At 41.7% G+C, this 14717-nt stretch overlaps 1 protein-coding gene across 2 annotated transcripts; it reads left to right on the forward strand.

The window, feature by feature from the left end:
* The first annotated feature begins 1580 nt into the window (after positions 1–1580).
* dusp7 (dual specificity phosphatase 7) lies at positions 1581–10831 on the forward strand. Of its 2 annotated transcripts, none has more exons than XM_042733521.1 (3): positions 1581–2195; positions 3831–4259; positions 4840–7735. In XM_042733521.1, exons 1-3 carry the CDS (start codon positions 1820–1822, stop codon positions 4959–4961), a joined length of 927 nt encoding a protein of 308 aa, XP_042589455.1. In that variant the 5' UTR covers positions 1581–1819; the 3' UTR covers positions 4962–7735. The 2 variants fall into 2 exon arrangements, with proteins under 2 accessions (XP_042589455.1, XP_042589454.1); XM_042733520.1 differs by lacking the exon at positions 4840–7735 and adding an exon at positions 8374–10831 and having other exon boundaries at positions 1582–2195.
* The last annotated feature ends 3886 nt before the right edge of the window (positions 10832–14717 follow it).

Raw genomic sequence — 14717 nt, forward strand, 5'->3', positions numbered from 1 at the left:
CAGCCTATCTGCTAATATTCAACATGTTTTACACTAAACAACACATTTGGATTGAACTAATTTTAGAATTAACAGAGAAAGAGAAGTCACCGACTTTTTGCGACAGGTGGGATTCAGTTTACTGCACTTCTCATTCATTACTATGGGATCCATAAAGAGCAACTGTATCGAACAATGATTGGTTACCAAGGCACACCTGATCCAAATTAGCCGTTACACTTTCTTCAACAGTAAGTAATACAGACCCTCTCATCTCCCTATCCATCTTATTTTTCTGTAAGAGCGGCCAAAACACCTCGTTTTGGAGCTTAATATTTCAAACTGGCGTGTCTTGCCATATTATTTTAATGTATTATCTTAATTATGGACACACAGGTTTGTGGTGCAAACAGTTTACTGCACTTTGTTTTTCTTCTCGCTATAAGCGGCTAATGAAGTCTCGCACACTGACAGAAAGCGGCTTACTTCCGCACTGAAAAATAAGGTGGATAGTAAGACCATCTCCGGTGTACCTTTGCTTTGTTTTCCCTGAAGAAAGAACTCCGTTTAGCGTAAACTTTCACGCTATCTCTGCCGTGAATGCTCCATTATTTCGCGAGGGAAAATCTTCCTCTTCTTTATTTTTAATGGCGGTTGGCATCCAGCTTCTTGGCGCATTACCGCCACCATCTGCTCCGGAGTGTGGATCAATCAGTAGGTTTACAATCTAATTCTAGACGATGATATGAGGAAGAGGGGAATAGGAGCAAAAACTCTTCCTCCTGACAGTCGTCACACAGACCAGACTGGTGTTTCCTACCATTTTTAATGTTTTATTTAGAGCACAATGTCCCAGCCTTAACCTAGTCAACACAATTTCCTCTCTCTCCTGTTCCCAATTCCTACCCTCTTTGCTTTAATACTCTCTTGAATTTGGTATAGATGTCTCCCTTTCCCCTCTTTATCCAGATTATGCTTTTCACTTCTACCTTATTGATACTTATTTGCATTTCTACGTTTCTCTTCATCAATGCCCTCTTTGCCACCGTATCTACTCCTACATGCGCTGGAACCCATAACAATTTAACTTGGCCTTCCTGATTTGTTATTCTTGTAACTGAGTTAAGGGTCTCGTATAGTATATCTTGTCAACTTCTGGATGTAAAGATCTCAAACTTACTAGAACTGGTGACGAATCTGAACACATTACAACTTTGTCTATTCACGTTTTTTCCTCCACCCAATGTAAAGAAACTAAAATTGCATTTCCAATGCATATACTGCTAAACCGCTCGATGTTCTTCTATTAACCTCAACTCGTTTCGCTGGAACCATTTCTTCAAATCCTGTTACTCATGCCTCTGGCTTCTTAGTACCATCAGTATAGATCTGTGTAAAGTTTTTATATACTTCTGTAACATCTACTAAATCAGCCTCTTCTTATTTCCTTCTGATCTCTATACCAATCTACCTCAAGACTCATACTCTTCCATGGGGCTATGACTGAAAGTTTTGCGAGGGAAAATAAAGAGGCGCTGCGCCTTTAAATGCTCCGCCCAGGCCCCGCCCACCGGCGTGACGCGATCGGTTTATTACAGCCTGTCAAACAGGCGTCAGAACATGACAAACAGGCGAGCGATCATGAGCTGCTCTCTTCCCCCGCGTCCAGCGCGCTCGGCGCGGATCTGACGGAGCGTTCCCCGCAGCAGCAGCTGCCTCTTATGGACGCCGAGCGCACAGAAGCAGCAGAGCCAGACCTCTCGACGCGCATGGATTTGCCCGCGGGGGAACTTCTTCTCAGCGCCTGATCGCTCCCACCGCAGCCTCGCCCTCTCTCCCCATGAAAAACAGCGTCTGGAGCGGCGCGATAATGTCGAGCAAAAGCGCCGAGTGGCTGCAGGAGGAGCTACAGAGCGGCGGCGGATCGCTGCTGCTGCTCGACTGCCGCTCACACGAGCTCTACGAGTCCTCGCACATCGAGTCCGCCATCAACCTGGCCATCCCGGGACTCATGCTGCGGAGGCTGAAGAAGGGCAACCTGCCCATCCGCTCCATCATCCCGAACACCGAGGACAAGGAGCGCTTCGTGCGGCGCTGTAAGACGGACACGGTGCTGCTGTACGACGAGGCGGCGGCGGCGGACTGGCAGAGCTCCGTGCTGGGGCTGCTCCTGCACAAGCTGAGGGACGACGGCTGCAAAGCCTACTACCTGGAAGGTACGGTAACCGACGCCGGTGCTGACGAGAACGGTTTCTCCGGAGCAACGCCGCGTTTGGTCTGCTGTTCAAAACTTCCGAGAGCTCCAAACGCGCTGTGTGTGTGTGTGTGTGTGTGTGTGTGTGTGTGTGTGTGAGAGAGAGAGAGAGAGAGGAACGGATTAAACCGGACCCGCTCCTCTAACGTTGGGACTCTAGAAGTGAGAAAAGTTCACAAGCGCTGAGGTGAACTCAACGTGATTTAGACGAACTATTTCACCGATACGGCGCAGTACTCACGTGAAATACTTTTATATACTCAGTTTCCCTTACAGTAGGGCACTTCTATCGTGTTTCGACTGCAAGTCTTTTGAAAAAGAGAAACGAGCGTGTTTTCATTAATCTAAGATGGCTCCGCCATGTTGTCTTTCAGAAGGAACGCGAGCGATTCATGAATGAACGGCGGAAGGCACCGAATCACGACGCCGCTTCGCTCTTTTCGATTAAGACACGCGTTCTGTACGATATTCCGCGCGGATGTGCGCATACGTCGAGTTTTTTTAGTCGTGGAAATGGTGTTTGGCTGTGTACTTCTCGCTTTCTCTGCCATTCACAAAATAGACACGGCGTTCCGTTCATAACATTCATCTCTGAGCACCACACTTTACACGCGTTCCTGCAGAATACCTGCTTTTATTACACACTTAACAGAAACGGTGACTATTATCTTCTTCAGTTACACTAGTTAAGTATTAGATGTTGTGCCAGCAGTGACGGAGTTTAACGAGGATCTGTGGTTCTTAAAGGGACAGTTCACCCAAAAATAGTTAATGTGCTCCCCATATCATGTCCTACCAAACCAAACCAAAACAAGAGATGTTGAGAAATGGCTGTGTTTTTATATTCCACTAAAGAAATTCATACAGGTTTGGAAGGACATGAGGGTAAATATATGACCCAATGATCATTTTTGGGTGAAATGTCTCTAAGTTATTCAGTACACCAGCTGTTTTAATTGTAACGTTTCTTATCTCACTAATTAAAGTGTTTTGTCTTATGTGATAACTAGTCAGTATGGCTGTTGTAACTAATAACAGCTGGAATTCATACTTTGATGAATAGAAAGTTCAGAAGAACGGCATTTATAATGTATAATGTTACAAAAGCTTTTTATTTCCGATAAATGCTTTATATTTGGATCTCTCTATTCATCAAATTCATATTCCTGTTCATATCAGCATATTAGAATGATTTCTGAAGATCATGTGACATTGTAGACTGCAGTAATGATGCTGAAAATTCAGCTTTGATCACAGAAATAAATTACATTTTCAAATAGAAAGCAGTTATTTTAAATGGTAAAAATATTTCACAATATTACTGCTGTACTTTGGATCAAATAAATGCAGGCTTCAAAAGCCTTTGACTGGTACTGTACATAATATACTGATATGGAATGGTATAACATCTTGCTATAGACAAATAATTTTAATAACCACATTATTTGCATCAGACTACATGCTAATAATTCTCTATTATAATCTAATTTGAGTGATGCATGTTCAAGCATTATAATCTGTATTTAGTGTGTGTATGAATGCATTAATGTGAGATGATGTGTTGGCTGATGAGTGTGTGTTATCTGGCGTGTTCCAGGAGGATTTAACAAGTTTCAGACTGAATACCCAGAGCACTGCGAGACGAATCTGGACTGCTCCTGTCCGAGCAGCTCTCCGCCCGCGTCCGTCCTGGGTCTCGGCGGCCTGCGGATCAGCTCCGACTGCTCCGACGGCGAGTCGGACCGGGAACCGGGCAGCGCCACCGAGTCCGAGGGCAGCCCGCTGCCCAGTAACCAACCAGCATTCCCAGTCCAGATCCTCCCCTATCTGTACCTGGGCTGTGCCAAAGACTCCACCAACCTGGACGTTCTGGGAAAGTACAACATCAAGTACATCCTGAACGTCACTCCCAACCTGCCCAACATGTTCGAACACGACGGGGAATTCAAGTACAAGCAGATTCCCATCTCGGATCACTGGAGCCAAAACTTATCTCAGTTTTTCCCTGAAGCCATTTCTTTCATCGGTAAGTTTCCGCCTTCTGGACTTCCACATCTGTGAAGCTCAGACTGTGGTTTATTATGTTCCCGGTGTGACCTCAGGATGCGTTTGAGTCCAGGACACTCACACTTCTAGGGCTGCAAAACCATTAATCGCCTTCCAAAGAAAAGCCTGTGTTTACATACTAAGTCACAAAACCAGTCGTAAGGGTCAGTTTTTTGAAACAGAGAGTTATACATCATCTGAAAGCTGGATAAATAAGCTTGCCATTATTGTCTGGTTTGTTAGGATCGGACAATATTTGGCTGAGATACAACTATTTGAACATCTGGAATCTGTGCATGCACAAAAAAAAAAATCTAAATATTGAGAAAATCATCTTTAAAGTTGTTCAAATGAAGTTCTTAGCAATGCATATTACTAATCAAAAATTAAGTTTTGAGATATTTACGGTAGGAAATTTACTAAATATGTTCATGGAACATTATCTTTACTTAAAATCCCAATGATTTTTGTCATAAAAGAAAAATTAATAATTTTGACTCGTACAATGTATTGTTGGTTATTGCTACAAATATACCTTATTCTGCTAATGACTGCTCCAGGGACACAAATGTCATCAAACTGTGAGGCATTGCCAAGCTGCTTAAATCTGACAGATAGGCATCTCCACACATTTCTCAAGCAAACGAGCTCGGGTCAGGTCAGACGAGCTTTCCCGTGGTGATGTAAAACAAGGGCACAACATTACTGGAAGGGTGCAGCAGAGGAAGCGGATATAATTGATTCAGTGAGCTGTACAGAAGTGATCGATGTAGGCCATAGATCACAGAGCTCCACCACTAATGGTGAAGTGAACCGCGTGAGCATGAATCGAGCAAAGCATGCACGGATTTCATCGTTTGCTTTGAATGGGTAGCAAACCTGTTCATTTAAATAAATAAAAGCTTGGGTCTCCAGATGAATTGGGAGGGAAACAGTTTTAGTTTCTCTGGTGTTTTGATGCCAGTGTTGTTCCACTGAAGCCACATGTGCTGTCTGCGGCAGATCTTGGGTGACACTTTCTGTAGTCATTTCCTAAAATCATCTAGTCTGAGGTTATATCTGCATTACAAAGGCTCAGTTTGGTCTTAGTCTTTGTACTCGGTCTCCTCAAGAGCTGCAAATGGTAAAAGTCTGCACTGTGGTGTTTGTGGTAGGTATAGAAAGCCAAGAGCGCATGAGCTCACTGTTTACATCCATTTTAATGTGACCGTGTACAGCTTTACTGAAACACCACCGGTATTGAAAGTGAAATGATTTCCCGTTCGCACTGGGGGTGTTTTCGCCTGACAGTAGTCTGGCATCTCACTCACATGTGCTTTTGACTGGAACCTGTTGTTCTGGTTTCTGCCGCTCATTCTTAACCTTTAAATAAATTGAGACTGTGGGAAATATCTAGTTGATGAGATAACCGTGTAACTGAGTGATAGTAAAGGGATAGTTCACCCAAAAGGATGAGTGCATGATGACAGAAGGTTCAATGTTGGGTCAGTCAGCTTTATTTATATAGTGCTTTATACAATGCAGATTGTGTTAAAGTAGCTTTACAGTATTAAACAGGAAAATAGTGTGTCAATAACGCAAGAGGACGATAGTAAACACTTATGTTTCCAGTTAAAGTCAGTTCATCATTTATTCAGTGATGTCATCGTCCAAGGGCGCGTTTCCCAAAGGCATTGTTATCTAACTACGGTTGTTAGTTCCAGTGAACTCTATCAGTGTTGACAGAACTTGCGACCATAGTTGTGTTTTTGGGAAACGCACCCTTAGTTCAGTTTAAATAGTATCTGTGCAATCAAATCCACAATATTGCCAGAAATGAAGAGTCCCCAACTAAGCAAGCCAGAGGCGACAGCGGCAAGGAACCAAAACTCCATCGGTGACAGAAATGGAGAAAATAAATAATCTGAAGTGGTTAACCGTGCATTATCCTTTGGTCATGAGGTAAGCAGGTACGAGAGAAGCGGAAGGGAAAACTGGTGCACTGAACCATCACAACATCCTGTTATGCAGATGGACGCTGCTGTTCGCTCGCTGAACACTTTCACTTTTGCTGCGTAAACACACTCTTCATGTGATCGTTTGTGTAAATGGTGCCGTTGCTTCCTATTGAACCTTAGGAAGCTTTGCTGAAAGGAACTTCCTGTTTAGATAAAAAAAAAAAAAAACAGCAAACGCTGGAGAGCTCGGTGGTCGTTGTTGTTTTACATACTGTACGTTGTGTTTTATGAATTCACTGAAGCTCCGAAGTGTCTTTGTGGCAGAGCCAGGGTTTCTGGGGGAAGTGACCTCATTGTTCTAGGGTTCAGCTGGACTCGGAGCGCTCTTGCCACATCCATCACGAGCGGAGAAGAGGAAATGGCCACTTTACTCGCCTGGCACTAATGGCTCTGTAGTACGTCATGCCCCACAAAACCAGATGCACTTCGTCTCTAAATAATGTATAGCTGTACTTTCTCCCATTCACGGGTCAGAGCTGGTAGAAAACTTTAGAGAGGGCTTTTGTCACGTGGGTTATCTTGACTTTAGCTGTTGTCTGGGTGAATCGCTCATGGCTCTGCTGACTGGAGCTGTAGAGCGCGTCACTCTTATCATCGCTCACTGAACGCTACCGTACTGAAGCAGACTCTACCACAGCCACCGTGTCATGATTGGCCATTTCAGGAGTTCAGCGGAGCCTTATGAAGTTGAGATTAAACTTCTTTTTTCCAAACAAGAGCCCACGACTAATTGGTCTACAGGAAGCCCTGTATGATTACACAGACTCCCATCAGACATGTCTCTTAAAGGGATGGTTCCCTCAATAATGCACATTTTATTGTGTTTCTCCATACAGTTATAGTCAGTGTGGACTGAAAGTTTCAAGCTCTCTAAAGGTAACAAAAATTTAATCCGGTGCTTCTGAAACAATATGACTTTGTATGATAACGGTGTAGAAAGTAAACCTGTGTTCACTTTCAAATCAAACATGTCCATAGCATCAAACCTCATTGGTTCTTGTGTGATGACGTCATGACTTTAAGCTTTAAAATGCGATGCTAATGTCATTTAAAAACTCAAACGCAGCAGCAAAAGGTGTCTGTCCACAGGCCTGTTCACACACTCAAAATTAGATCATGATTCTTCCTGTGCTACTCACTGAAGCTTAGCAAAATGCTTTGGTCATGAGCAGCACTCGAGTCGTATTTTTATGTAACCGCAGCATCTCTGGGCATGTGATCAAAAACATGAATCTTCAGAGTTCAGTCGTCAGTTTCTGGAAGCAAAAATACCATTCATTTACAAGAGGAATTGATTTTAAACAATAACTAACCTGTAAAAATATATATTAGTAAATGTAAAATATTGTCTATATAATCAACACATATTACAGTTTTATATTTCATTGTTTTTTTATTATCTATAAAGCTTGATTAGATTCCATTTTTCGCCCCTCATTAAAGCCATTAAGTAGACAATCTTGTGACTCTTTTTGCAACTTCATTGCTTCAAATCAAGTTTGTTGTAATGCTGGGATTCAACTCTTTAACGAAGACTTTTTATGACTCCTATGGGAAGAATAAATGGGGAGAAATGCATCCAGAAAAAATGGACCGCATTTATGCACTCTACTGGTTGGGCTGCTTTCTTCACACTCCAGTGGGAAAGAGATTAGAACACCTCTCCAAAAAACAAAAGGAAACATGCCATTTTGTGATGGTCTGAACAGACACATTAGTTCGTTTGAATTTATGCACCAGACACTCATTTTGGTGTGAATAGGCCTTGAATGTGTACACAGAGCCGTAGTTTTTAGTTTTGTACTTGTCTTAGAAATGTATAATTGAAGCTGGTGGGTTTGTCAAAGTCCAACTAAAACACTAAAAGCCAAAAAGTCTCTAAATGCACCTCTTTTATTGAAGAATAAAATCTATCGATTAAACCTTCTTAGGTGTCTTAAAGCTAGTCCACAAGGATAGCCTCCTCATTCAAGAAAACTGTTTTCATATTTGGATGCGGGCATTTTTCATGCTCCCAAACTGATGCAGAGGTCATTAATGTAATATGTGTATGTGTGAGATTTAGGCTCATCTGTTTTATGTTCTTCTGTTCCTCAGATGAAGCTCGTTCCAAAAAGTGTGGCATCTTGGTGCACTGCCTAGCGGGCATCAGTCGCTCGGTCACCGTCACGGTGGCGTACCTGATGCAGAAGCTCAACCTGTCGCTCAACGACGCCTACGACTTCGTCAAGCGCAAGAAGTCCAACATCTCGCCCAATTTCAACTTCATGGGGCAGCTTTTGGACTTCGAGAGGACACTGGGGCTAAACAGCCCCTGCGACAACCGCTCAACGCCCAACGACCAGCTCTTCTTCACCACGCCCACCAATCACAACATGTTCCAGCTGGACACGCTGGAGTCCACATGAAGGCCAGCAGAGGATGCTGGGTGGGAGCAGCCACCCTTTGAATGTTTATCTCCCATCTCCAGGGGAGCTTTTGACCTGGAGGACAGGCCAGCAGCCGCGGCGAGTGGAGGGACGGAGGGTGGTTAAGCACACGGGCCCCTCTCAAGCCCTCCGGTGGATTTTAATGCAGCTTTTCTTGCCTTCATGGAATAGACTGTTCTTTTTTTTTCTCTCACGGTTTGATACATGAGAAGAAACGTGAGACTTTTGCACAGCGCTTGGCTCGAAGAGAAGGAAGCTTTGATTGCAGATGCCCTCCCGTCTCCAAGGCTGCCGACGCACCGCGTGGGATTTTGCTTTTCTAACCGGACGAGAACGTAGGGTCGGAGAGGTGCACCCCACATGCATTCTGTCCATTTCTATATCTTTGTCTCTTTCCTCTGTGCAGAACCATGTTGTCCAAAGTAGTGATGGTGTTGGCGAGCGAACCAACACAAACAAACATTGTGAGGCCCTCCCCCTCTTTATTTTCCCTCTCTCGCTCTCGCTCTACGTTTGCAATGACCTAATGCGTTTTGCACAGTGGCGAAGCCTTTCTCTTCTTGGCACTTAAAAGCGGTACTCCAACACACACAGAAAGAGACATTCAGAGGAGCTGCCAGTCCTAGGCTGCGACGAGGCCCCGCAGCTGCGTGGGACGACGCGTGCACTTAAAGCTCATTGTTCCTTAACCGCAAGATCGACAGATCCACGTTTGTGTCCCAACTTCCGGGCTCACTCACCTTCTGGCCTTGGCGATTCTCATTACAGTATGAATATATTGTATTAATTTCTACGTAAGAGTATATCTATTCACTCGATGTATTTGGGCATGCAATCCTCTCAAGGCGTGGCACGTCACCGAATGTTGAGGACTGTTTTTTTAACTACTCTTGCTGCTCACGGGCAGCAGACAGTGTGTAGCGAGGGCGTTCCTGACCTCAGGGACGAGCGACTGGACCCGAGCGGACGAGTGCTTGAGTTAACAGGGTTGCTTTAAGCTGGCCTTATATAACCTTTTTAATTCTTTCTTACTCTGACTGTTCAATACTCTCTTTGTATCTTACTTTAGAAATCGTTGTATTACCAAGACGTTTGTTCATTTTTAAAGAAACCAATATGTAGTAATAATAATAGACGACTAATGGTCTTTAACGGGTCAGTCAAGGTTGTATTTGTTACTCTGCAATATACTCAACAACCCTTTGCAGTATTTTCTAGAAAATGGCCTCGGGTTTTTGACTCCTCTACTTTTGATACTAGAGATCCACAGAGATAGAGCTTGAAACGGAGGCAGATTTTCGCCCGGGGTGTCCGGAGCGCGTCTGGGTGCTGGGCGCTCGCTCGTGTTTCGTCCAATTCGATTTAACCCATGGATTTCCTTAATATACAAAATACGTGCTGTATACTGACTCCTGTGGCCTTTTCATATATCTCGATATATAATATATAAAATTTAATACTCCTCTTGTGCAGATATGCAAGAGTCGTCCCCTTAATTTATATCATCGCGGATGACTGTTTCTCGGGCTTGAAACGACCCAGTCACGATACAACACGGCGCTCTCGCGTCACCCCGGGACGAAAAGGCGCTTCATTTCATGGCTTCTTTATCTACATGTACATCTTGATTTCGAGCTGCTTCTTGTGGAGGAATGTTTGTATCTGTAACCATGGGAAAGAGAAACCGTTCATGTTTTTCTCTGTTCGTATATTGCCAGAACACAGGAACGAGGCTTTCTGTGGACGTTTCTTGTAGCTACATAACGGTTCTGCGATTTAATAACAGTAGGAGCGAAAGCGAACGACACACAGGAACTAGATGAGCGAATAAGGAACTGTATATCTTACCTCACCGAGGAATTTTTCAGGGATTTTTATTTGACAATGCGTCGGCATCGTGTTACAGCTTCAAATGTCAAAGAGCTGTTTTATATGTGCTGTATACATTTTTTTTTTTTTTAAAGATACAATCTATCTTATGTGTATAATACTGGGCTTGGTAACCGGGCAGTTCAATTTTCTGGTTTATGAAGGATATAAAATTGTCCATATGTATTGTATAGTATATGAAAACCAATACAAGACTTGTTTGTACTACAAATAAATATTGAATTATTTTTTGGTTATCCGATCTGGCTTGGTGTGTTTCTTCTGCCATTTTCAGCATTGTTTTACAGCGTCCATCCCATGTGCTGTCAGTCTCTTCCTATAACACCCTTCAAGTGTGCTATAAAAAGATGAGATGGGTTCACACAGAAGCGCTCTCCGTTAGGATCCGCCATGTTTCTCCCATAAATGTTGATCTTGATTCCAGCCTTATTTCATGACTTGGGCCTTTTCTTGGAAACCGGCACCCCACGGGTGTTTTCTGTAACATGAGTCCTACATGAGATGAGACTCCCTCCCTCCGCCCACTGTAGGGATTGGTTTCCTGTTGCCTTGTGGTTAATTTCAGATACAGATGGTTTCTGAAGCATGTGATGACACCGCATCTGATTGCTGAAACTATCACTGCTCGGCTTCCTCTTTGTAACCTGTGTCAAGTCATGTTTATTTGTAAAGCGTTAAACCATGCAGATTGCTTCAAAGCAGCTTCACATAATAAACGGGAGGAACCGCATCAGAGTTGTGAAGTTGTTCAGTCAGAAGTCTCATTTCAGTCATAATTACAACTTTAACATATCTGCTACTTTATTTCTTCAGTGACCTCATTCAGTAGTGTCAAGTACAGCTAAATCAATAAATCTGAATATTAATTGTTTTTTAATCCACCATTGAGTAAGCCAAAGGTGACTGTGGCAAGAAACCAAACTCCCATCAGGAAGCATTGGAGAAAAACCTTTGGCAGAACCAGGCTCAATCAGGGGCCGGTTCTTCTCTGGTTTTACGGTGTGAACATGACGTCAGCGATGGGTCCAGGCTATACACGTCAGTCATGTCCTTTATTTTCTTAGAATGAGTGCATTTTTTTTTCTGTTTTAAAGGTCAATTTGACGTGCACTCTCAGATCAGAGACTCCTTAAAATGCTGCATTTTTTATTTTTTTATAGAGATATTATGCTAGAGTTTGTCTTTCATATTTACCTCTCTTTTTTATTTTTAAATTCTCTCTATCTATACTCTATTTGCTAATACCCGTCCTGCGCGCTCTCTTCTCTCTATCATTACAAGACGTCCCCCAAGACATGATGACTGGCTTCAAGTGTGTTTTGGGATTTGGTCCAACACTACGGTCAAAAGTGTTTTCAAAAATTGCTTAGTGCACCTTTATTAGTGATATTAGTCGTCTATCAACATACTGCAGTCTGTATTTTGGGTGTCTGTTTTAAGGACCGTCAGGTAATGGACAATGCAGGACATGCGCTAGGTTATGAATGTGTTCAGTCTGTTAAATAACACATGAACACATTCATATCCTTAAGTGAAGGGCAAGAATGGAAAACTTTAACCTTCTAAACGAGTGTGAGCCTGTCATGTGGTGAGCTTGCTGAAGAGAGGCGTCTGGGATCAACACCTTGATTATATTTGACAGATTCTTTGCAAGCCAGGAACAGGATGTTGAAGAAGTCTAGCAGGCGCTGTGAAAAACTAAGGAAGACTCAGCTCATATTTCTGAGGGTTAAAGGCGTTCAGATCTCGGGCAGCTGTGAATGACGACAGTCAGGGCAAGGTGCAGCAGATAGTGGTGATGCAAAGTCCTTCATGTTCTAGAGCAGGCGTGTCTGATCCTGCTCCAACCTGCCTGGGAGTTTCTATTCATCCTGAAGACCTCAATTAGCAGTGTTTGATTTGGCTCTGCAGGATTGGACAGTCCTGAACTAGAGGAAAAAGCAACAGGAGCAGAAAGAAGAACTCCGCCTCCAAGAGAAATATCAACTGCATGATATCAGGTGTAACACCAAAGCTACTTTCATGAAAGTATAAGTGAGATCAGTTAGTAATTTCAATTCCAGTTTTATTGCACATTGGTTATGCAGCATTCATTAAAGCTTTCTGAAGGATGGGACGCTGCACAGAATTAGGATGTGTTTATGAGAGCGGTAAGGAAGAAGAGCACTGATAGGGTTTGACGCTGGCTTGGTGAGAAACTGGTGTATATTTGCATGCAAGACACACTTTTGTTTGAGATCAGAAGACAGTCGAATATAAAGTCTGCTTTAGTAATGCACTGCCCATGTGAAAAAAAGTGCGCTTGCGTAATATACTTAAAGTGCTCAGTTTTTGCGCAACAATTTTTTACTGAATATACTAAAAATATCACTGTGTGAACAGCCCCTTCAACCAGGTGAAAAAAAAGTACATTTCCATAATGTACTTAAAGAGCTCTGTTTTCATGCACTAATTTTGTACTTAATATACTAAAAATGATTCTGCAGTACTTCTTACGATAAACTTAAGACCATGTAAGTGTGCTATTTTGTATGGAAGAGTATGGAAGAGGATTAGGGCCAAGCAATAATAAAAAAAATAAAACCATCTCGAGATTAAAGTCATTATATTGCGAGATTAAACTCATTAAATTTCGAGAAAAAAGTCGAAATACAATCTTGAGAATAAACTCATTAAATATCGAAAATAAAGTCGTTGTGTTTCGAGATTAAACTCGTTAAATTTTGAGAAAAAAAGTCGAAATACAATCTTGAGAATAAACTCATTAAATATCGAGAATAAAGTCATTGTGTTTCGAGAAAAAACTCATTAAATTTCGAGAAAAAAAGTCGAAATACAATCTTGTGAATAAACTCATTAAATATCGAGAATAAAGTCATTGTGTTTCGAGATTAAACTCGTTAAATTTCGAGAAAAAAGTCGAAATACAATCTTGAGAATAAAACTCATTAAATATCGAGAATAAAGTCGTTGTGTTTTGAGAAAAAAACTCGTTAAATTTCGAGAGAAAAAAAGTCGAAATACAATCTTGAGAATAAACTCATTAAATATCGAGAATAAAGTCGTTGTGTTTCGAGAAAAAAACTCGTTAAATTTCGAGAAAAAAAAGTCGAAATACAATCTTGAGAATAATCTCATTACATTACACGCCATTAATGGCAATGCCGTACGGTTTTAATTTATCACAGCTGTCCAAGTGCCAGAGTGCATTTGGGTGAAGCCAGCGATAACCTTGCATTTGTCCTCTGGTTGTCATTTCATGTTGGACAAAAGCCTATACTCGCGCAAATTGGACTGATTTTTTTCTTCTAAAAGACCTAGCCGCTTGCAAATTCTCTTTAAAGTTCGTATGCTAATTATTATTTTGTCATAATTAGCTAAAGTTGATAGTATTTCTTTGTTACTGAAAGAAAGTCTAAAATATAGCTTGACTAAGTGATCCAACTCTGCCATGTCCTCTATAGGCTATGCAATGAACACTGATCGAATGCGTTATTCTCTACATTTCATTTCTACTTTTTTTCTCGAATCACAACGACTTTATTCTCTTTATGAGTTTATTCTCACGATTATTTCGACTATTTTTCTCTAAATTTAACGAGTTTAATCTCGAAACACAACAACTTTATTCTCGATATTTCATGAGTTTATTCTCAAGATTGTATTTAGACTTTTTTTCCTCGAAATTTAACGAGTTTAATCTCGCAATATAATGACTTTAATCTCGAGAGGGTTTTATTTTTTTATTATTGCTTGGCCCTAATCCTCTTCCGTAATTTTGGGTCACCGTGAATATAAACTAAAATGCACTTTTAACATACTCTCTTTGTATTTAAAACCTCTTAAATGTCACTGTCCTGTATACGGGACACCTAAATTTACTTCATTTATATTGCGGTTAAATCCTAATCTAATCATGTCAAACAGACATGCTTTTTGTTAAAAATTATGTAGGAAAAGTAGTTTAATTTATGACAAGAGTGCACCCTCAAAAATCAACATCATAACAGGAGTTCTGACCTTTGTCAAAAAAAAGTATTTTTCATTGCGTTTTAGAAATAATCAGAAATTATATATCAACTGAAAACGTAAAATCTCAAAATTCATCCTTTGAAACCCTTT

This window comes from Cyprinus carpio, chromosome B11, assembly GCF_018340385.1.
Source record: "Cyprinus carpio isolate SPL01 chromosome B11, ASM1834038v1, whole genome shotgun sequence".
Taxonomy (NCBI): Eukaryota; Metazoa; Chordata; class Actinopteri; order Cypriniformes; family Cyprinidae; genus Cyprinus; species Cyprinus carpio.

Bases quoted from the DNA above. Each gene is read 5' to 3' on its own strand.
- dusp7 (XM_042733520.1), top strand. From the start codon at position 1,820: ATGAAAAACAGCGTCTGGAGCGGCGCGATAATGTCGAGCAAAAGCGCC. The intron at 2,196-3,830 runs GTACGGTAACCG...GGCGTGTTCCAG, and splicing joins CAAAGCCTACTACCTGGAAG to GAGGATTTAACAAGTTTCAG. The intron at 4,260-8,373 runs GTAAGTTTCCGC...TCTGTTCCTCAG, and splicing joins TGAAGCCATTTCTTTCATCG to ATGAAGCTCGTTCCAAAAAG.